The sequence below is a fragment of the Morus notabilis genome, unplaced genomic scaffold (assembly GCF_000414095.1).
Source record: "Morus notabilis unplaced genomic scaffold, ASM41409v2 Scaffold825, whole genome shotgun sequence".
In the NCBI taxonomy this organism is placed as follows: domain Eukaryota; kingdom Viridiplantae; phylum Streptophyta; class Magnoliopsida; order Rosales; family Moraceae; genus Morus; species Morus notabilis.
This window is the reverse complement of record NW_010358062.1, coordinates 495697-517043: the sequence shown is the minus strand read 5'-3', so window position 1 is coordinate 517043 and position 21347 is coordinate 495697. Positions and strand designations below refer to the sequence as shown.

Below are 21347 nucleotides of genomic sequence, written 5' to 3'. Positions count from 1 at the left end.
GAAAGAGGGGGGCTGAGCGAGAAGGAAGGAAGGCGATTTTGTATTTTTGTAATTTTTTTACTCCATGATTGTTTCATTCTAATTTAAATTTTAAGTTTTGTTAAGATTTTTTTTAACTGCACCGTAAAAATTTATTTCTTAAATTAATAAGATTTTTAGTATTAAATTATTTTCAATTAATTATTTTTAAGAACGAAATACATTACATTAAGTTGTACCAACTAAATACATTAAAACAATATTCTCGAAAATATAAGAAAATATTGGGGGGGAAAGAGGGAAATAGGCCTAATTAAAATGATAATAAAAATTAATAGGCCAAAGTTTTTAATTAGTTAGTAAATAGGCTAATTAAGTGTAAATCTGGATTTACTCTAATTTGAAAAATACCAAATTACCCTTGTGTAAAAATTTTGGAATGAAACCATACCTCACATCTCTCATTAGGTTCTCTCTCTATCCCTCCCTCTTTCTCTCTCTTCAACCTCACGGTATTGAGATATAGTTCCCCTCTCTCTCTCTCTCTTCACCAAAGCGCCACTCCTTTCTCTCTCTTCACCAAAGCGCCTTCATAAACCCCGAGGAGTTGTGAGGCTAGTGAAGAGGCCGAACCGTCCGCAGTGGTAACGATTTGTTGTGACGCCGTAAGGGTAAGATTGTGAGAATGAAATCGATCAGAAATGACAATCTCTGTGTATCTCTGCAAAGGACTCGAACATCGTCGATAGTACGACGGAGCAACCACAATCGCGACTAAGTTCTATCCTTGTCCGGAGATCCCAAGCAATGGACCCGACTATCTCTCGCCCTAATCCTTCACCCAACTTTCCTGCAAACTTTGGCAGAAGTTTTACCTTCATTGGTGACTTGTTTGCTCTGGCAGCGCCGCCGTGAGGTCCTTCGTCAAAGATGAGAGATGAAGGAGATGAATAGAGAAAGAGAGATAGAAGAGGAGTCGAAGAGGGAGAGTAGAGAGAGAGAGAAAGAGAGCGTGTAGTGGAGGGAGAAAAGAAAAATAATTTTATAAAAAAATTAAAAAAAATCCTATACCTAAGGGCAAAATTGGCAAACAAAATATTAAAAGTGGAAAAAGGCTTATTTATTTCTAATCTTGGGTAAATAAGCTATTCACTTTGTAAATTTTAAAAGTAGGCCTATTTACTGTAATTTTCCTATAAGTCTATATAGAACCAAATATGTTAATGCATATTTTTTAGAAATCATATTACCTTGTATCACTTTTCTAATAATATGAATCCTACCCATTACCATATATCAAAAGCCCCTTAAATATGCTAGAGAGAGGGAGAGAGGGAGTCGAGAGAAAATTTTTGAAACTTGTTTTTAGCCCCTAATTTTCTTATTTCTTCTTTTTGCTGATGATTCGTGACGAATAAATAAGAGTTGATAGGTAGTTACTCCAATCAGCATGTCATCATATTTAAGAAAACTAACTTTAGTGGGTATTTAGTTTTAAGGCACTGTTCATTTAACTGATTCGAATTTTACTACAGTAAAAAGCTCTCAAAAACAGTCATATATAACTTTTTTACTACAATAAAAAGCTCACATATAAAATCACATCTTAACTCGAATTAAAAACTCAAATTAGTGAACTAAACGAGCCCTAAATAAAAGTAATCGGCCACCAGAACTGAACTTTTATTAATTTATAAAATAAATAAATGTTTTAAATATATGCATGCTACCTTTTAATGTATACTCTTTTCCAATCTCTCAAATAGATTTTTTTTATGCATATGGGAATGAAACGTGAATGGAGGGGTGCCTCCTCGAGTTATTGTGGGTACACTTTTTGCCTAGGGGTGATTCCTTCTCGGTAGAACCTTCTTTCTAAGTCGAGTGACTGGGGACTACCTTCTCACTGGAAAAACTACATTCTTGCTTTTGGCATCTTCCCCATCTCTACGTTATAAAAATTTCAATCACAATTCAACACTAAAACTTGTATTCTTAATGTGCTGGCTTTGCTATGTTTGGTAGGAAGGAAAGAAAATATGATAGAAATGAAATATAAAAGTGATAAAAAATAGCAATGATGGAAAGAAAATTGATTTTTTTTTATGTTGTTTGGTATGAGAAGATGGAAAAAAAATGAGCTTATCTTCACTTGTTTGGTATTGGAAGTTAAATTGGGAGGAAAAAACAAATCTTACTCATAAATTACTTTTATACCCTTAAATTTTTTACTTGGATGTTGATGGAGAAAATGGTAGTTTAGTAACTTTGCTCACTTTAATAAGTTGTCTCCATTTTCCATCTCATTTTCTACCCACTTGTGAAAGGAAAAAAAAATAGTAGGGCCCACATATATTATTTTTCACCATATTTTCTCTTCCTTTCTCTTTTCTCTCCTACCAAACAACCTATATTTTCATTTTCCCTCCCAAAATCCCTCCACCTTCTTCTTTCCTTCTACTTTTCTTTCCTACCAAACATACTCTAGAGACTGGTTTTTATAGAGATTTTGCTACAGTATTTTTGGGAGATTCAACCGTGGAAGGAGAGTTAAACAAGCTTAGAAAAGTACTTTAAATTGTATCTATCATCCAACTTTAGATCTTTGTATTAAGACACCAACGGATATATCAATTTTAATTTATTGTATTAAGTTTTTTATATCGAATTCTCTGTAAGTTTTATGCTTTATTGATTAATGAAATTTTGTTTAAAAAGAAAAAAAAAACATGTATTCTTGAAAAGCTTGGGCTTGGGCCAAGGAAGAGTTAAAAGTTGACAAAGTGTACTAGACTTTGACCGATAAGACCGCGTGGAAGCCACTCACTACTCACTACACGAACTCTTGTTAGTTCATCTCCATGGAAGCTTCTTTTTCTTCTTCTTCATTAATGCTCGTGACTCAAGCTGTTACAATCTTAGAGAAATGCAAAACCATTTCTGAACTACGCCAAATTCATGCCCAAATGATCAAAACAAATCTCGTCTCTAACACATTCGCTGCAAGCAAACTCGTGTCCTTTTGTTGTCTCACTGGTGACTTAGACCACGCTCTTTCTGTATTCCATCGAATCCAAAACCCGAATCCCTTTATCTATTTCACGCTCATAAATTGCTTTACTGAGAGTTCAAATCCATTGGAGTCTGTTTATCTTTATGCCCATATGCTCACTTGTTTGGAAGATTGGAAAGGCATTGAATTTTCTCTTCCTTCAGTGCTCAAAGCGTGTGGAAGATTAGAAGCATTTGAGGAGGGACAGCAAGTTCATGGGCAGATATGCAAAACCCGTCTGCTATTTGACCCGTTTGTTGCGAATTCGGTTGTTAGAATGTACTTGGAATTTGGACAGGTTGGGTTTGCAAGACGGGCGTTCGACAAAATGCCTGAGCGAGATGTGATTTCTTGGAATTCATTGATTACGGGTTATTTGAGGGCGGGAGAGATTGAGTTGGCTCGTGAGCTTTTCGATGAGATGCCGGAAAGGGACTTGGTTTCGTATAATGCGATGATTGATGGGTATGGGAAGTTCGGAAAGTGTGAACTTGCTGAAGAAATCTTTGGAATGGCGGATCATAAAGATGTGAAGACATGGACGTCGATGATTTCTGCGTATGTACGTAATCATTATCCGAAGAAAGCGTTGGATATGTTCGGGGAAATGTTGTGTCTGGGAGTTCGGCCTGATGCTCCTGCTCTAGTTAGCGTCCTTTCAGCCATTGCCGACTTGGGTTTTGTCGAGGAAGGCAAATGGATACATGCTTACATATCGACTAAAAAGCTTGAAATGAAAACTGGGTTTATTGGATCTGCTCTTATAGACATGTATGCTAAATGTGGGCATATAGAAAATGCTTACCACGTGTTTAGAAGCATATCACATAATAGAAACGTTGGAGATTGGAATTCTATGATCTCTGGCCTTGCAATCCATGGCCTTGGCACTGAAGCTCTCGAACTGTTCCATGACATGGAAGGATTGAAGATTGAGCCTGATGAGATCACTTTCTTAGGACTTTTGGGTGCTTGTAGTCATGGAGGTCTAGTTGATGAAGGCCGGTATTGTTTTAAAATCATGCAGGAGAAGTACAACATTGTTCCAAAAGTGCAACACTACGGATGCATTATTGATCTCTTGAGTAGAGCAGGATATCTGGAGGATGCACTTGGAGTTCTACGGAATATGCCCTTCGAGCCAGATGTTTTAGCTTGGAAGGCTATTCTAAGCGCCAGCATGAAGCATGAGAACGTCGTGATTGGGGAAAACGCCGCTCTCCAGGCAATAGAGTTGGCCCCGGAAGATTCGAGTTGTTATGTTCTACTCTCGAATATATATGCTAAAACGGGGAGATGGGATGATGTGGCCAAGGTTAGATCGAGGATGAAACAGAGAAGAGTCGGAAAGATTCCTGGATGTAGTTCAATCCTTGTTAGAGGGAAGGTCCATGTTTTTGTTGTGGGGAAGGCAATAGATGAAAAATTCACTCGTGAGGTTCTTTCAAAACTTGATGATGTGGTTTCTAGGCTAAAATTGGAAGGTTACCAGCCCGACCTGACTCAAGTTCTCTTAGATGTGGAAGTGGAAGGAAAAGAGAGCTTGCTTAGTGTTCATAGTGAAAAGATGGCACTTGCATTTGGACTTACAAACACAAGCCATGGTGCTCCTATCCATATAGTGAAGAACTTGCGTGTTTGTCGCGATTGTCATTCCTTTATGAAGCTTGTTTCGAGGGTTTACAATCGTCGAATTGTTATAAGAGATCAAAACCGTTTCCATCACTTTGAGAATGGCTTTTGCTCCTGCAAAGATTATTGGTGATACTAGTTTTTGTGAGCTCATTGTGACAATCCCCTTCATATGTTTTTGTATTATTGGTTCACAAGCTAATCCAATAAAGGAAAGTATCTCCAAGATTGATGGATTAGTTTGGATTACAGGAGGAAAGAGCATTAGGAGGTGAATTCCTTGTGTAAATATCGATATCCGGCTACCATAAATTAGATGGGTGCCTTATCTGTATATTTTATTCAGTCTCGATATGCTAATTGAGAATTGTAAACTAGAAAATGTACATTTTTGTACATTTTTGGAAATGAACTATCGTAGAATTACTTTTACATGATGCTTTCTGAAAGAAGCTTAATGTTTTCTTAACACTATTAAAAGTAGGGATGGCAATATTTTTCACGAGGATGGGCCCCGCGATGGGCCCCGCCTGGTTGGGGGACACACGTGGCCATCTATCAGTGGCGGATTTCATATCAAAACTATAAACATTTTGAAAGCCGACCAACCGCTCTAGGGGTTTTGTTTGATTGTAAGTACCATCACCATCTAAGCGACGCAAAACTGACATCGCCCAGTCGTGATAAGGCTTCAACAGCCTCCGCTTCACATAGTTACCTTTGATGACCAGTCGTAGCTTACCCGCCCCGGCAGGTGTGGCGGCGACTCTGCTACAGAACACTTCGCCCAACCGAGAAGCTGCATCATCCCTAACGGGATGCACATTCTCGATGTAAGGGCGTCTTCTCATATTAAAGCAAAAAACGCGAAAGCGCATACATATAGAGAGGTGCAAATGACAGATGCGCCAAATTAGATATAATACTTACCAGAATCTACCGGCTTGATTGAAATAGTGCGGTACGAATGACTTTCCTTAATTATAGGGATGAAAATATGAATGTGATACAATCTAGTCTCTGATTTATGACGGGGTGGGGACAGGAAAGTACTCCTCACCCTACCTCTGCCTTTAAATTAATGTGCAACCTTGCAGTAAAAATTGAAGCTATTAAGAATAAATAAGAAAAGATAATTTACGTTTATATTTTAATGTTTTTAAACTTTTTTCGTTTATACGTTAGTTATTATTTTTGTATTCAGTTTGCAACATGTTAAAATTTAATTTTTATCATGGAATTTTTTATTTTAGTCTAAATTTATAATGAATTTTTAATCTATTTTTATTTTAAGTTGCTATAATTTTAAAATGCATAATCCTATATGATAAAAAATGAGACGAGTATGAAAAATGCTCATTTAATAGGAAATTCTCGGCTCCGACCCAATGCCTCCTTAAGCAGGAATGGGGACAAGAATGAGAATAGTTTAAAATAGTGGGGATGGAGATAAGAAATCATCATCCTCCCCCACCCCGCCCAATTACCATCCCTAATTAAAAAACTATACCGTCCCAGCCTTTTCTTTTTCCTGAAATATTAGGCCCCTTAGTTGTTTATAGACATAAATGCTGAGTTTTATGTAATAAATGAGCAAGAAATTTTAGTTTATTATAAGATTAAAAGTATAAATTCAAGCATATATACATCAAAAGAAAAAGGTTGTTATTGTCTTGAAGATTTTCACACAAAAAGAAAATATCTTTCTTGCGGGACACACGACTCAGCTCACTTTTTTTCTTGCACCGTCTGTTCGAACTCGCTCAGTTGCTCTTCATTTTCCGTTGGCGATTCCTCTTCTTTTGCTGAAAATCAAATCAAAAGCTTATATGAAGAAAACCCAATCGAGAGACAATCATAAACGTGTCAAACTCGAGAGTAAAAAACGAGGGCCCATTTTTTTTGGTGCTTGATGTTGCATGTTTCGCACGTCTTTTGCCTTTTTCTCGCAAATTCTGTGCCACAAAAATATCATATCATCCCTACTACCAATGAGCAGATTTAAATAATGTTTTTTTCCAAAATTTGAAATACTGGCATATAAGAATTATATCTGAAATTGCAGTTTATGTTCATTTGCATTTTATCTCATAGTTTTGAAAGTATCTTCTAGGCCTTTTCAAATATATATATATATATATAAAAATATAAGTACCTACAGATATCATTTTTTTAAGACATAAAATATCAAAATTATCCTTCTAATTATTTAATTAGAACTGAAAATTTTGTTTACAATTAAGTTTTACAAAACATTTTTATTTTTAATTTCTAATTAATTAACTAGAAGGGTAATTTAGACATTCTATGTCCTAAAAAATGACCTCTTAAAATTTTTTTAACACAAATAGAAATACCTCTTATCTGAGAGATTTTATTATAATATAATACGTGATTGAACTCGCAATCTCTCACCCACACTCCTAATGCCACTAGACCAAGAAGTCTTAGACATGTATTAAATGATTTTATCCCAATTAATTTTGCACAAAAGGAAAAAATAATAGGGAGAAAGAGGGAAATAGGTTAAGATTTGAGATAAATTAAAATTAATAGGCCAATAATTTACATAAGTTAATAAATAGGCTAAATTATTATTTTTGTCCATAACTTGTATGAACCATAACTTGACAAGTTATTGTCCATAATTCACGGTTTTTGTCCATAACTTGTCTGACTATGAACCATAACTTGACAAGTTTGTCCATAACTTATCTGGTTATGAATCACAACTTGACAAGTTATGGCCTATTAATTTCTATAACTAAAAATTGGTCTATATATTTTCTTAAACTTTTCATATTGGCATATTTTCTACTATTTCTGAAAATAATAAACAAAAGTAGTTTTCATGGAAGTTGTGAAGCTTGAGCACGCAAGAACTAAAAGTGAGTTTTAAGCCTAGGAAAATAATAATAATAATAATAGTAATAATAATAATAATAATAATGATAATAATAATAATAAAAATGATGATGATAATGATGATAATAATTATAATAATAATCATAATAACAATAATAATAACAATAATAATGATAATAATGATGATCATAATGATGATCATAATGATGATGATGACAAATGTTGTTGTTGTTTTTTAACTTTGTTCTTTTTTTAGAATTAGTCTTTGCAGTGAAGATTATTCTATCTTAAACCTTTAACTTTTCAAGTGTTTAAAATTTAGCCCTTCAGTTAAAATTTCGTTAAAATTTAGATGGAATATGTTAAATTAATGGTAGTTAAGTTATAAATTTGTCCTAGTTCTCCATTGAACACGAGAAAGTACATAAAATTAATAGAAGTTATGAGAAAAAAAAAAATGAAATAATCCATTTTAGAGAGTTCATGACGTATTTAAATTACTGGCCACCTGCCTCTGGCCTTCCTAAATTCAACAACTATGTCACTATGATATACAAGTGCTTGATGTTGCATGTTTCGCACGTCTTTTTCTTTTTATTTCTCACAAATTCCGTGCCCAAAAAATGTCATGTCATTAAACAACTATGCACAAGTGACTCTATGGCTCAAATTCCACAAAGAGTCTTTTTCAGTTTGACAACACTCATGACTCGCTTTAAAGAGTGTAGAATGACAAGTGAAAGAGCAAGCTGCGGAAGAACAAAGACTCAGCCGCTCAAGCTCAAGCTCACACCAGAAAACAATACAGATAACAAAGCCATACCCACTTCCCCTTTCACTTTGTTCGGGTGATTCTTTGCTGCTTCTTTCTTGTTTTCCTCAAAATCTGCTCATTCTTTATGTGGGGTTTCTTTAATTTGTTTCATCATGATGCTTTTGCACTTTTTTTTTATTGTAAGTAACAATATGCTTTTGGTTCCTAATTAATTTCATATTTAAGTCACGACCAAGGAAATCCTTGATCTGAAAGATCATGTCTTTTGTGTTTCCGCTAGTTATTAAATATGTTGAATTTTTTTTTCTCCTTTTATTTTTCTCTTTCTTTGTTATGCTTTTTCAAAATCATTTAGCTTTTTCTTAGGATCGTTTTCTTCCAGCTCAATGTTTTCTAGGAAATTGGTATCTTAAGATGGTGCTTGACTTTCTTTGTCCAGATTCTCTTGTCTTTCAAACTTGACAAGCTTGTTTCCGGTGATTTGGCTTAAGCTAGTGGAAGCAAATTAATATTTCTATGAATTGAATCAAATTCATGATTGTTGTTAGAATTACCCGGTTTTGAAACAGAGAATGTTTCCTTGTGTTTCTATAGTCAAAAATCTACTTAACTTGGGTGTCATTGTGACTGATAACATGTATGTGAGTGCAGTGTCTGCTTATTTTATCAATATCGAATTGGATAATTCTTTCTCCTGAAGATATATTTTTATCAATCAAATGTAGGCAGTCCTTTATTCATAGAATTTCGCATGATAATAGAAAATTGTTGCAAAACATACAAGGATATTACGGTCCACGGTTCATGTGTATAGCTGCTTAGCTGCATAATTTCTTTGATCTTTCTTCTAAAAGTGCATCAAAATATTAATTTATGTTTTAGTGTGGTTGCTACTCTGAGCTCTGTATCGAACGATTAATATTGACATTTAGAAGAGAAATTGAGAATTGCAAGTTGTTTGTACAAGATGTGGAGCATAGTGATTTTGGAAAGTAGTAATTCTATGTATACATATATAACTTTTGGTGTTAACTTGTCACATGACCACAAACTTGACAATGCATAAATTTTATGGTTAGAGATAGCTATAGGGAAAAGAAGTTCATTACCCTTCTTCTCTATTCTTACTTGGGCTTATGATATTATGAATGCTATGTATATCTCTGTACAGCCATGATTGCACCAATAGCAGTGGCCATAACAGTGGGTCTTTTGGGGTGGGCTTATCACGCATTGAGGCCTCCGCCGCCAAAAATATGCGGAACACCACATGGCCCCACTATTTCTTCACCTAGGGTGAAACTCAGTGATGGGAGGCACTTGGCCTACAGAGAGTTTGGAGTTCCAAAGGAAGTGGCTGAACACAAAATCATTGTGATTCATGGTTTTGGCAGCTCCAAGGATGTGACTTTGCCCATCCCTGAAGTATGAACTCCATCTCTCTCTCTCTCTCTCTCTTATAATTGAACTAGAATTCTTGAAAAGCAGGAATAATGAGAAAACTTATGCCCCGTTCATTTCGTGGTTAACTTTGGCCCCGTTCATTTTCGTGGTTCCAATCTTAACTCAAGTTTTTGGTACAGTGTTTTCTCTCACAAAAATTCAAATTCAACATTTTATGCTATAGTGTTTTCTCTCACATAAATTCACTTTTCAACTCGAATTGAAAACTCGAACTAGCGAAAAGAAAGCGGTCTTAGTGAGAGAAAGATAGAGAGAGATTAAAGTGGTTGAAATTCAAAGCTAAAGTAATATTACCAATGTGAATCAACCTTCCAAATTCACCTTCTATTTATAATTTAGTAATGTGCATCATCCACACTTTACCGGAGGAACAATGCTTTTTGTGCTTTCTGTTCGCTAGATAGTAAAAGTGCCTAAATTCATTAGTATTTTGATTGTCAGGAACTTACTGTGGAGCTAAAGGTGTACTTCCTGTTTTTCGACAGAGCTGGTTACGGAGAGAGCGATCCCTATCCATCGCGCTCGGTCAAGAGCGAAGCATTTGATATTCAAGAGCTAGCTGACAAGTTGGAGCTTGGCTCTAAATTTTACATTATTGGAATCTCCATGGGAGGTTATCCTGTTTGGAGTTGCCTTAAATACATACCACACAGGTATTTTGGCTAGCTAACTCCATTTTAATATGGTGTTTCATCATCTTTCTTTCTTCTTGCGGTGTTGAATTTTCGTATGAGCATTTTTTTTTTATGTACTAAATCATTGCATATCATATGTTACTGTGCAGATTATCAGGAGCTGCCCTGGTAGTTTCTTTTGTGAACTACTGGTGGCCTTGTTTTCCTTATAATCTAGCCCGAGAATCTCTGGCAAGGTTAGCACCGTCAGATCAGTGGACGTTTCGGGTTGCGCATTATGCCCCTTGGCTACTCTATTGGTGGATGACTCAGAAATGGTTCCCTTCATTAAGTATACTCTCTGGTGATACATCAATTTTCACCCACAAAGATTTGGAAATATTGAAGAGGTTATCAGAGGCCCCAAGTGATGGCCAGGTTGTTATGCTTCTCAAGCATTTGAGATTTATCTTTTGGTTGTTGAATAATGAAGGAAAGATTATTTCACTAGGCATCAAAACTTGGAAAAGAAAATATGGTGAGATTCACATAATCTAGTGTCGGTTTATTTTCACGCGACAGCAATTTGGAAACTTTTATGAAAATCTGCTCTTTCTGGAGTTAGAATTCATCACTGCAATTGTATTGCTCATCAAGTATAAAAAGGCTGGTTAATAAGGCATTCTTCTTTTCGCAACTCAAGTTCCATCGCTACAGTATTCATTTATTCTTTTGCAACTAGTTTTTATTTACTGTGTTTCTTAATTCAGGATAAGATTCAGCAGCAAGGCGCTCATGAGTCTCTCCACCGAGACTTGATTGCCGGCTTTGGAAAGTGGGAGTTCGATCCGCTTGGCGTGGGCAATCTGTTCCCTAACAATGAGGGCTCCGTTCACATTTGGCAAGGGTATGAAGATAAGATCATTCCTGTAAAACTACACCGTTATATTGCGGAGAAGTTACCGTGGATTCAATATCATGAGGTTCCTGATGCTGGGCATTTGTTAATCTTTGAGAACAATATGTGTGAAGCTGTTTTGAAGGCGCTTTTGGTTGGATGAAAAAGCGCATTTGTATTTGCCTCACAGATAAGCATACTTGTAGTAGTTTTCTCAATAGTTTAGAGAACCACGTAAATGTAAAAGGATAATTACCAAACACAGATGTAATATTATCCAAAATCATCACAAAAATTATCTTTTGAAGTGACAAATAAAAAAGAATATACATTACAGAGTGTTGGCTTAATACTTGGTCCATCTGACTGTTGCAGAACAAACTCCACTATGGTGCCCTGCATATTGTGCTGCAATAAGCCAAACTAGAAAAAAAAAATGTGAATTTCTTTTCTTATGAGAAAACAATATAACAGGACAAAAATTGATTCCATAAAGATCACAAAATCACTAGGAAAAAAAAAAAGATATTGATCAACTTGGTATTTTAGTACCTTTGCATCAATATCTACATGGAAAATCAAAGGATTTGGCCGTTGACAGAAATTCTTGTAACAATGGCTTGAAAAAAATACAAAAACCAAATTAGTAAAAAAAGAAAAATACAAAATAGACTCAGTAATATACTGGTGACCAATAGATTGGATTATTGTCTCATACAAATGGAATGGCACATCCTGGTGTGGCAAATGGCACATAGTAATCTTCAAACTGGTTTTGGACTATTGAGGGCAGAACTGTTTGTTTTTCTTTGAATCACATGTTCCAAAACCTGATTCTTGGTCTCCAAGCAATCTGATAAACCCGTCAACGAATTTTTCAATACTGTGTCCAGTTCTTCATACCGCGTGAGTGCGAATCCTCCAATTCCATTATCTGGATTTTTCCAAGTAGAATTAGTTTCATCCTCATGAACCTGTTTTTTCAAGCTTCTTTATCTTGGTCTCCAAGACATCAGAGAAATGGAGCTTCTCTTTCCTCTTACACTTGTTTCCTTTCTTGAATGCCTCTTTGTATTTGCTGATAATGGAATGTGCCTTTGCTGTGTTCTGTGGCCACACTTGGAGGTCGCCGTTGGGTCCGAAACAAACCATTCGAACATCGACATTGCACAGAGCGGCGAGCTCAACCTCTTTCTTCTTCAGAGTAGATCTTCTTCTTTCGAAAACCTTCCGAGAATTGTCCATGTCGTTGGAGAAAATAAGTAATCTTCAATGAGAGAATAAGAGGAGAGAATTTGTGAAATTCCTGCGGTTGTGAGTACGAGTCCTTTGCTTGCTTTCCAAGGCATGTATATAGGCGTTTAGGTGTTTAATCCTTGAGCGAGAATTAATTGTTAATTTCTTAGGCAGTTGATTTTGTTTCTTTTTTTGAGTAGATTGTAAAATCGTTGACACAAGAAAGAAAGTCTTGCAAATTGGGAAAGTAATCAATTACAACGGCTAATTAGGAACATTAATGATGCCCAAAGTATACATATAAACGAGTAAACGACTAGTTAGTACCGATGATTAGGGCGGAAAATATATGAAGTAAAATGCTATCGTCCGCATTGATGAACCCACTTGCTAATTTGTTTACATAATTGCAGCATTTTCTCATAAAGATCAAAAGATCAAAGTTACATGTCTTGCATATATATATATATATATATATATATATATATCATAGTTGGTTAGATCACGGAGCTGCATCTAGAGGGTCTTAATCAATTCCTTCAAAAACAAATCTGGACTGAAAAAAAAAAAGGCATTTAGTTAATCATTATTCAAACAACTGGAAATTAAAACGGGAAAAATTATCTAAACAGGTAACAGACAAAACAAAATAATTATACTTGATTATATCCCAAAGGAAAATCAAAATTGTAAACAATAATTGTTTCAGAAACAGACAATAAAACTACCATAAGTTGAAAACCCGTCACTGCAACAAGTATCCCTTTTTACAACTGTAAAAAAATGCTAAGTCAGCGGGCGCTATTAAAGATTATCAATTTCATAGCATTTTATAATCGTTACTTCAGACGCTATAGTAAACTATATATATATATATATTATAATTTGTAATTGTTTCGTTTTGGTGATACAACATGTAATATCAAATTTAACAACACCGGATAAATGAAACATCCAAAATAAAACATTCAATACAATTTATATATCGTCGACTCTATCACTATTTTCAAGTTGGCAACTTGTACATAATATAAATCATCATACCAATAGTTCCACAACACAGGTATCATAAATCTAAAAACCAACAAATTAGTTAGTAGAGTATCAAGACGTTCCAAAATATCTAGCTAAACAAAGTGCCCTAACAAATTGATCCATCGTCAAAAAATGCTCCAACTCTGAAGAGAATTGATGCTTCAGACAGCTCTGATGATTCAAATAGCTCCAAGAGCATGAATAAAGGATAACCAACCAGGCGTGTTGGAGGTATAATAAATGTTGATGGCCCTATCTTCGCGGAGGCCAATGGAGGAGAGTGGCATGGCTGTAGAAGACCCATTTTCTAAGCAACTCACAACTTTCCTATCTAGCTTAGACTTTGGAGAGCCTTCATCCCAAAGTACTGAAGACATTGTTCAAGTTAGCGAGAAAGGAGAGAGTTTTTAGGCAACTAGTGAAAGGTAAGAACGTCAAATCCATAAGCACATATAGATCAACATCTCACAACCAAGATAGACAAACGCTGGTTAGGATGATAAACATTAGGCAAACTATAAGCATCATTTCATTAAACATCATAGATATAGATTTACCAAGACAAACAAGAATTATTTAAAGACAAACCCGAAGCCTTGTCTTGAAGACCAAAGTGGATTTGTAGAAATAGGCATTCCGAAAATAAAGATAACAAAAAGTGCAGAGAATCATCATTTGCAAAAGAGAACAGGCAATGTATACATCAATGCAAAATGAACTTTACAAGCACAAAAGAGATATTTACACACCGTGGTAGGCAATGTAGTGCCAAAGAGCTCGGACACCGATTCAAAGGGTCGACAGGTCGACATCTCCCCAAACCAGAGGCCCAACCTCATCATTCCCAAGTTGTTCTCCTTGTAAGTATACAAGATTTGGCTTATATGATTCAAGGAGTTTAGAGAACTCCTCTTTGCTTGGGCTGGTCAGAGTTTGAACCTGCATTATAAGCAGCAACTAACTTAATGCAATATCCCAAACAAACTGATGTGAATACAAGATTTTCATTAACCTTCTAATCTAAGAACAACTATATATCACAATATTATATATATATATATATATATATATATATATATATTCAAATGCAATAAAAAGAATCATAAGAAACTGAAATTTTCACCTCCAAACGGCCTGAAGAGACCAACTCCGGGAAGGGATACAGCGGCTGATTCTCGAACACATCCTTTTTGCGTTTGGATTTAGAGACTTTCCCACAAGTGACTACAAGAAGGCTACAAGTTTGTTTCGAAGAACTCAGAGAATGAAACATTTAATTTAATTTTTTTTTCCTTTTTCCCAATGGCCAGATAGCAAAAAACTTCCTTTAGTTGTGGGAAGCCCTCAACGTCCTCAAAGAAGAACTATAATTGGAAAAACCATGACACCCAACTAGATTACAACATCAATTTCCCCAACAAAGAATCCTTGCAAAATCACAAATTTTCACTGCCCAGACGAAGAAATCAGATCAAAACAGTGCTTACAACAACTTGACAAGACAGAACCCAGAAATCTTTCGCACAAATGCCCTCCAAATCAGTCAAATCTCATGACGAAGAACTCAAAAAAAAAGAGCAAAAAATCAACTAATTTTCGCCGACTGATCGAAATCTAAGTGGTAAGCCCACAAAAACTGGAGGAAATCGACGAATCGAGCGAGAAAAGAAGAAAAAATTCATCAAGGGGAAATTGGGCAAAAAAAAACCCACCAAAAACGTCCACAAATTTGGACAGATTGAGGGCACAGTGAACTCTAAGATAGAAGATCTCTCCGTCCACCCACATCACAAGAGAACCTTAAGATTTCACAAATCCGTGAACAAATGTAACAGGAATCGCGTTTGAGGAATCGGGAGAAAAAGAAAAAAACAAGCAAGCTGAATTCTCTAAGTACCTCCACTATGACTTGCTCTGCCTCAATCAAGAACTCCAAATTCGTATACGAAATTGACCGCGAAACCGGCTGCAACAAAAACAAAAACAGAAAATGAAAATTTTTTCTTCCTATCTCAACTCTCAGTCACAGCGAAGATCACTGATTAGGAAACCCTAGAAGATAGAGAGAAGGGAAAAAGAAAAAGAAAAGAAAAACCTCAATCTTGGTCCATTCGAGGGCGTCCCAGCTACCGGTGCCCTCCATTCTCTCGGAGAAGGAGTCTCTTAGAGGCATTGATCAGTCGGAGCGTGACATCGACGCGGCCATAAGCGGCGAACCGACTCTCTCCGAGCTTTTTACAGAGAGTCTGTGACAGGAGAGAGAGAGAGAGAGAGAGAGAGAGCGAAAACTAATGAGGAGAGAAAGGGAACGAAAACTCTGAGCTTTTCGCATGAGCATTTTTCTTGTTTTTTAAATTTGAGTTTTTAATTTTAGTTGAGATGTGATATTTTTTTAACAGTTTTTTACTGTAATAAAAAAAATTAATGTGATATTTTTTAAGAGTTTTTTATTATAAAAATTTAAAATTTAAAATTAAAAACTTCAATCGGTGAAATGAACGAGATAACTGTGTACCAACTTTTTTTCAAAAACGCTGTGCTTTAGTGCTATTAATGGTGACCGTTGTTGTAGTGCGCGGTCATTGACCATAAAATTACTGTTATAACAACAAGAATCGAACTCATAGACCCACTGACCACACCCAGAAAAATAAAAATAAAATAAACCAGAAAAACAAAAAACAAAAAAACAAAAAAACAAAAACAACAAAAAAGATCTAAATAAGCCAACTAAGAGAAAAGGAGAAAAAAACCACAACCTGCATCAGCGCTCCATCGTACATTTCTCTAAAACCCATCTCTTTTAAGTCAAAATAAAACCAAGAAAAAAGAAATCGGCCAATCCTTGCTCTTTCTTTTCCCCCCACTTTTCTCTTCTCCGGCGGAGGCCAAGTTGGAAAAGTAGGAGGAGCTCTTGGGAGGAGAAAAATGCCGGCGTTTATGCTCTGTAACGAAACAGGTCCGATCCTGGATCTGTTTAACTTCCAGCCATGTTTGGAAGGACAAGATTTGAATTACATAACGTTATGTTTTAGGAAAGTAATGACGTATATGACGGGCATTTGGAGGGCAGAGAATGCCTCCACTTTAGCTCTTCCCGCCTTTGTCATGCAGCTTTTAGCCATCCTCTCCCTCAACCGCCTTCTCACCTTCGCTTTCAGATACTTGCACATTTCTCGCATTGCTGCTGAGATTCTTGTCAGTGTATTTCTATTCCATCATCTTCAAAACATATATATATATATATACACACACACACACACAGGCACACACATATTTTCTGTTATTTTCCACTTTGTTGAAATAAACTAGAAAATCTTTATTATCTTTAGAGATTATATATTCTCTGAGAATGAAAGAGACAACTACTCTTGTAAGCTAATTATTCAAATAGTTTTTCTCTAAACAATTTTTTTTTTTTTTTTAAAACAAAAAATTAACTTTGTGAATAATAAGTCAGATGAAGTCATGACAACTGACCTGTAGATTCTGCGCGCGCAATATGATGAATAAGAAGTTGGTAATTGCAATATTGCAGGGTGGTATATTATTAGGTCCGTCTGGAATCGGCTTCTCGGAGTTTTCCATAAAAAATATAACTCAATGGGGAAGTATACAGACCTTAGAAAACATAGCCAGCGTGGGGCTGATTTACTTCATGTTCATAGTCGGCCTAGAAATGGACCTTAAACCCGTCCTCCGCGGCAGCAAGAAGGCGCTCACCACCGCCCTCGCCGGCATCATAATCCCCTTCCCCATCGGCTTCGGTCTCCACTATCTCCTCATCGATGACTTTGCCGTAATCTCCAAAGGCAAGCCCAACCGCTTCGGCCCCCTCTTCTGGGGCCTCGCCATCGCCACCACCAACTTCCCCGACCTCGCTGGCCTTCTAGCCGACCTAAAACTCCTCCACACTGACGTCGGCCGCACTTCCTTAACCTCCGCCGTCGTCTCCGATCTCCTTTGCTGGTTCCTTTTCGTCCTCACGATGGCCACAGCTCATAATGGACGGGCTTTCACCATTGTCACTACCACGATTTATGTTGGCTTTTGCTTCTTCATCGTGCGCCCCGCCGCAAAGTGGGCGCTCCGGCGGACGAGCAAGGACGAGAACTACAATCAGAAGCACATTGTTTTCATCTTGGCCGGGGTTTTGCTCAGCGCTTACATAACCGACGCCTGCGGCTCGCACTCCTTCTTTGGGGCTTTTCTTTTCGGAGTCATCTTGCCGAAAGGTGAGCTGAAGAACGCGGTGATGGAGTCGGTGGAGGACTTCGTGTCGGAGATTCTGACGCCGCTCTTCTTCTTCTGCATCGGGTTGAGGACCAACTGGCATTGGATGCACGAGAGGGGAGTTGGCGCAGGAAGCATTCTGCTGGTTTTAGTGCTGGCGTTCGTGGCCAAGGTTTTTAGCACTTTCATAGTCGCTTTCTTTGTCAACAAAATGTCAGCTAGGGATGGCGTGGCGCTTGGACTCCTCATGAACACCAAAGGCTTGCTCTCACTCATTATCATCAATGCTGGCCGAGACATCTTGGTATGGATTCCTATATTTGCTTGCAATGCATATACTTGATGATGCGTGATTATAAGTTTGTCAAAGTATGCTTTTGGATTGTCTGTGTATTTACCACAACAAATGTATATCAAACAATAGCTATAATCTTTAGAAACCAGAGTAGTGTCATTATTACGCATACTTATTATATAATTTGGATGTTTTAATTTTGACTAGAATATGTTACCTTGTGGTCGCTTCAGAAAGGGGAAAACACATTAAAATAAAGAAGAAAACGAGCTTATACGCTTTCCATTATATTAGGCCTTTTGAGGGGAGGGTGACATTTTAGGATTAGGCTCATATGTCTTTTTTTTTTTTTTTTTTGTTCTCTTTTGTATTCTTCCAATCATATAATGTTATTTCATTAAATGGCATGATTTTTTCTAGTTGACATGATACTTTAATTAAAATGTTATGATATTATTATAGGAATATGAAAAGAAACACGAATTATATAAAGGAATACAGGAGTGAGTCGAATCTCACATTCTATATAATTAGACAAAAATACTAATTAGGGACAATTTATATGACTAAATAAGAAATTACCTGCTATATTTACTCAAAAGTTCCAATTGTAATACCTTTAAAGATAAATAACTAAAAAAAAAAAAATTATATATCGGAATTATAACATTCGTTAAAAGCAAGTATGGTATGTAGCGTTATTGCAACTCTCAAATATACAACCTTAATCCATCATTTAATGACAAGAATCTCATATTCAAGCAGACAAATTTTTTGTGCAATTTCAATAACCTCTAATTGTATATATCTGTGGGTGTAATATAATTTTGGCAAATGCACGTGCCTAATATTGGCCAATCCAACGCATGCAGGCTTTGGACATGCAAACATTTGCGGTGATAGTCTTAGCTCTATGGATAATGACGGCAGCAGTGGGACCAATACTGGCCCTAACCTACAAATCCAAACGACGTCCGGGAGTATACAAGTACAGAACAATTAGAAGCATAGAAGGCAACTCAGAGTTCCGAATCCTTGCCTGCCTTCATTCCACCCGCAACTCTGGCGGCCTCGTCAGCCTCCTCAAGGACTCCAACCCCACCAAACAGTCCCCCATCTCCGCCTTTGCGGTCCACCTTGTCGAGCTCATCGGCCACGCCTCTGCCATGCTCATCGTCCACGAAACCTGCAAGGCCAACGCCTCCGGTGGCGGCAGTGGCGCTGCCGCCAAGGACGTCGGTTCACAGTACGGGGACAGTATCCACGAGGCTTTCGAGGACTTGGAAGGCGAGAATTTCTCAATCCAGTCACTCACCGCTGTCTCTGCCTACAGCACCATGCATGAGGACATCTGCAGCCTCGCGGAGGACAAGCGCGTGACACTCACGATCCTCCCATTCCACGTCCAGTCGTCAGTGGAAGGAGTTGGAGTAGGAGCTGTCTCCGAGAGCGGCGCCAATTCTCCTTTCCGAGCCGTCAACAAGAACGTCCTCGACAATGCAGCCTGCTCGGTGGCGGTTTTCGTCGACCGCGTCTTCAACACGCACTCGCTCGGAATCTCCGCCAGCGGCAGCGGCGGAGGCGGCTTCCGCCACCAAATTGCGATGATCTTCCTCGGCGGACGCGACGACCGAGATGCGCTGGCTTACGCGTGGAGGATCTCCAAGAGCCCGAGGGTGTCCTTAACCGTGATAAGGTTCCTCCCAGGGAAAAACGCCGTCGATGTAAGTGGTAACATCCCAGGATTCGAGGGTGACGACAAAGAGGACGACGGGATTCTGAAGGCCATAGCGGAAAGCGAGAGAGAGAAGCCGTTGGACGACCAGTACATCGAGGAGTTCAAGCTGAAAACAAGGGACCAGCCATCAACAAGGCTAGTGGAACAGGTAGCTGACAATGGAGAAGACGTTGTGAGGATAGTGAGCGGCATGGAAGGCCGATACAACTTGTACGTCGTCGGGAGAGGGAAAGGCGTGGTGTCGCCGCTCACAGCGGGGCTGTTGGACTGGTCGGAGTTTCCGGAATTAGGCCCGTTGGGGGACGTTCTAGTGTGCTCGAGCTTCGCGGCCGATGCGTCGGTGTTGATTGTGCAGCAAGGGGCTGGGTCTGTGGATGAGAATGAGGGATTGGGACAAGTGAGAGAGCAGTTTGGGCACATGACGTGGCACCCGCCGGAGATGAACTCAAGCTTCGCGCCATTCATTCACCGCAGAGTTAGGGTTACTGATGATGATGATCATCTTTGAAAAATTGTAACTTTTTATATATTATACTTACTAGGGTAATCGGCTAATTACCTGATTTAATCTTTCTAGCACCACACATGTAATATGTATCATTGTAATTCATTTCTTTAATATATATTCTGCAACTCGCAATATTGCACCGTGCTTTTTTTTTTTTTTTTTTTTTTGGAAGGGAAAATGAGCTTTTTTTTTCTTTCATTTTCTTTTTTAATGCATGATAATTAGAAGAGACAAAAGTGGAATTAAGAGACAATGGCCCATTTGGTAACGTTTTTAAAAAATAAAAGTAAGAATGAGATTGTTTTGAGAATTATTCTGGGACTAATTCTGAAATTGTGTTTGGTTAATTTTTTAAGAGATTATTTTGAGTATAATAGAAAGATGAAATCGTGTCTGGTTATAATTATTAATTAAAATATTATAACATTGTTGATAAGTACTAGAAAATGAAAACAGAAAAGAAAAAATAACTTTTAATCGTTTTCTAATTCTTTCACAAAAACCATTCTCACTGTTTTTTATTTTTGTTTTCATTTTCAAAATATTTACTAAACAAACTAGGTTTACAGACCATTTTTATTTTTGTGTCTCAAAAGACGTGCAAAAATATTTTTTAAAAACAAGTAAAAATCAATTCCAAACGCACCCAACACGCCCCAACTTAGTTTTTGGTAGAATATTATTGGTCTAGAGCTAATAACTATAATAATTTTTTTAAATGAACAATAATTAATGCACTATAATTATTTTACATGCCTTGAAACAAAAGTTATTAGTGATATAAAATAACTTTTAAAATAATGAAAAAAAATAAAGTAGTGTTTCCTTTTTAATGATTTTTCTGAAAATTTCTCATCTCATAATAACTCGTTTTGATTAATAGGCTAAAACAAAAGTTTAAACAGAAGTTTAAAATTTTTAAACTAATTAAGGGCTCTGAATTGCAACTTGTTTGTTATTTGGTAGCTTTAGTGTTCATAGAGGTAATATTGCCAATTCATTAGCGGTTAATGTTGGGAAATC

At 37.1% G+C, this 21347-nt stretch overlaps 3 protein-coding genes and 1 long non-coding RNA gene across 7 annotated transcripts; 3 read left to right on the top strand and 1 right to left on the bottom strand.

The window, feature by feature from the left end:
* The first annotated feature begins 2858 nt into the window (after positions 1 to 2858).
* On the top strand, positions 2859 to 5017 carry LOC21405174 (pentatricopeptide repeat-containing protein At1g08070, chloroplastic). Its single transcript, XM_010091538.2, has one exon. It carries the CDS (start codon positions 2871 to 2873, stop codon positions 4794 to 4796), a length of 1926 nt encoding a protein of 641 aa, XP_010089840.2. The 5' UTR covers positions 2859 to 2870; the 3' UTR covers positions 4797 to 5017.
* A 3247-nt stretch (positions 5018 to 8264) lies between these two features.
* Positions 8265 to 11612, top strand: LOC21405173. Of its 2 annotated transcripts, none has more exons than XM_010091537.2 (5): positions 8265 to 8376; positions 9475 to 9728; positions 10209 to 10420; positions 10552 to 10819; positions 11152 to 11612. In XM_010091537.2, the coding sequence occupies exons 2-5, from the start codon at positions 9477 to 9479 to the stop codon at positions 11440 to 11442; spliced, it is 1023 nt and encodes a 340-aa protein (XP_010089839.1). In that variant the 5' UTR covers positions 8265 to 8376; positions 9475 to 9476; the 3' UTR covers positions 11443 to 11612. The 2 variants fall into 2 exon arrangements, with proteins under 2 accessions (XP_010089839.1, XP_024017037.1); XM_024161269.1 differs by lacking the exon at positions 8265 to 8376 and adding an exon at positions 8385 to 8482.
* Positions 11613 to 13010: 1398 nt separating this feature from the next.
* On the bottom strand, positions 13011 to 15862 carry LOC21405172. 3 transcript variants are annotated; one of them, XR_002901585.1, is made up of 5 exons: positions 15646 to 15862; positions 15448 to 15516; positions 14674 to 14785; positions 14300 to 14489; positions 13517 to 13917 (listed from the first exon to the last, which is right to left on the bottom strand). It is a non-coding gene; the product is annotated as an uncharacterized LOC21405172 (long non-coding RNA). The 3 variants fall into 3 exon arrangements; XR_002901584.1 differs by lacking the exon at positions 13517 to 13917 and adding an exon at positions 13011 to 13071 and having other exon boundaries at positions 14674 to 15516; XR_002901583.1 differs by having other exon boundaries at positions 14674 to 15516.
* A 739-nt stretch (positions 15863 to 16601) lies between these two features.
* LOC21405171 (cation/H(+) antiporter 15) lies at positions 16602 to 20324 on the top strand. The gene is made up of 3 exons (XM_010091535.2): positions 16602 to 16748; positions 17089 to 18087; positions 18951 to 20324. The coding sequence occupies exons 1-3, from the start codon at positions 16602 to 16604 to the stop codon at positions 20322 to 20324; spliced, it is 2520 nt and encodes an 839-aa protein (XP_010089837.2).
* The last annotated feature ends 1023 nt before the right edge of the window (positions 20325 to 21347 follow it).

What these genes read in the sequence shown, in the direction of transcription:
- LOC21405173 (XM_024161269.1), top strand. Translation starts at nt 8,428, where the DNA reads ATGTGGGGTTTCTTTAATTTGTTTCATCATGATGCTTTTGCACTTTTT. An exon ending in TGACTTTGCCCATCCCTGAA is followed by an intron (nt 9,729 to 10,208) that starts GTATGAACTCCA and finishes TTTGATTGTCAG; the next exon opens with GAACTTACTGTGGAGCTAAA. An exon ending in AGGCCCCAAGTGATGGCCAG is followed by an intron (nt 10,820 to 11,151) that starts GTTGTTATGCTT and finishes TTCTTAATTCAG; the next exon opens with GATAAGATTCAGCAGCAAGG.
- LOC21405174 (XM_010091538.2), top strand. Translation starts at nt 2,871, where the DNA reads ATGCTCGTGACTCAAGCTGTTACAATCTTAGAGAAATGCAAAACCATT.
- LOC21405171 (XM_010091535.2), top strand. Translation starts at nt 16,602, where the DNA reads ATGACGGGCATTTGGAGGGCAGAGAATGCCTCCACTTTAGCTCTTCCC. An exon ending in GCATTGCTGCTGAGATTCTT is followed by an intron (nt 16,749 to 17,088) that starts GTCAGTGTATTT and finishes GCAATATTGCAG; the next exon opens with GGTGGTATATTATTAGGTCC. An exon ending in ATGCTGGCCGAGACATCTTG is followed by an intron (nt 18,088 to 18,950) that starts GTATGGATTCCT and finishes CAACGCATGCAG; the next exon opens with GCTTTGGACATGCAAACATT.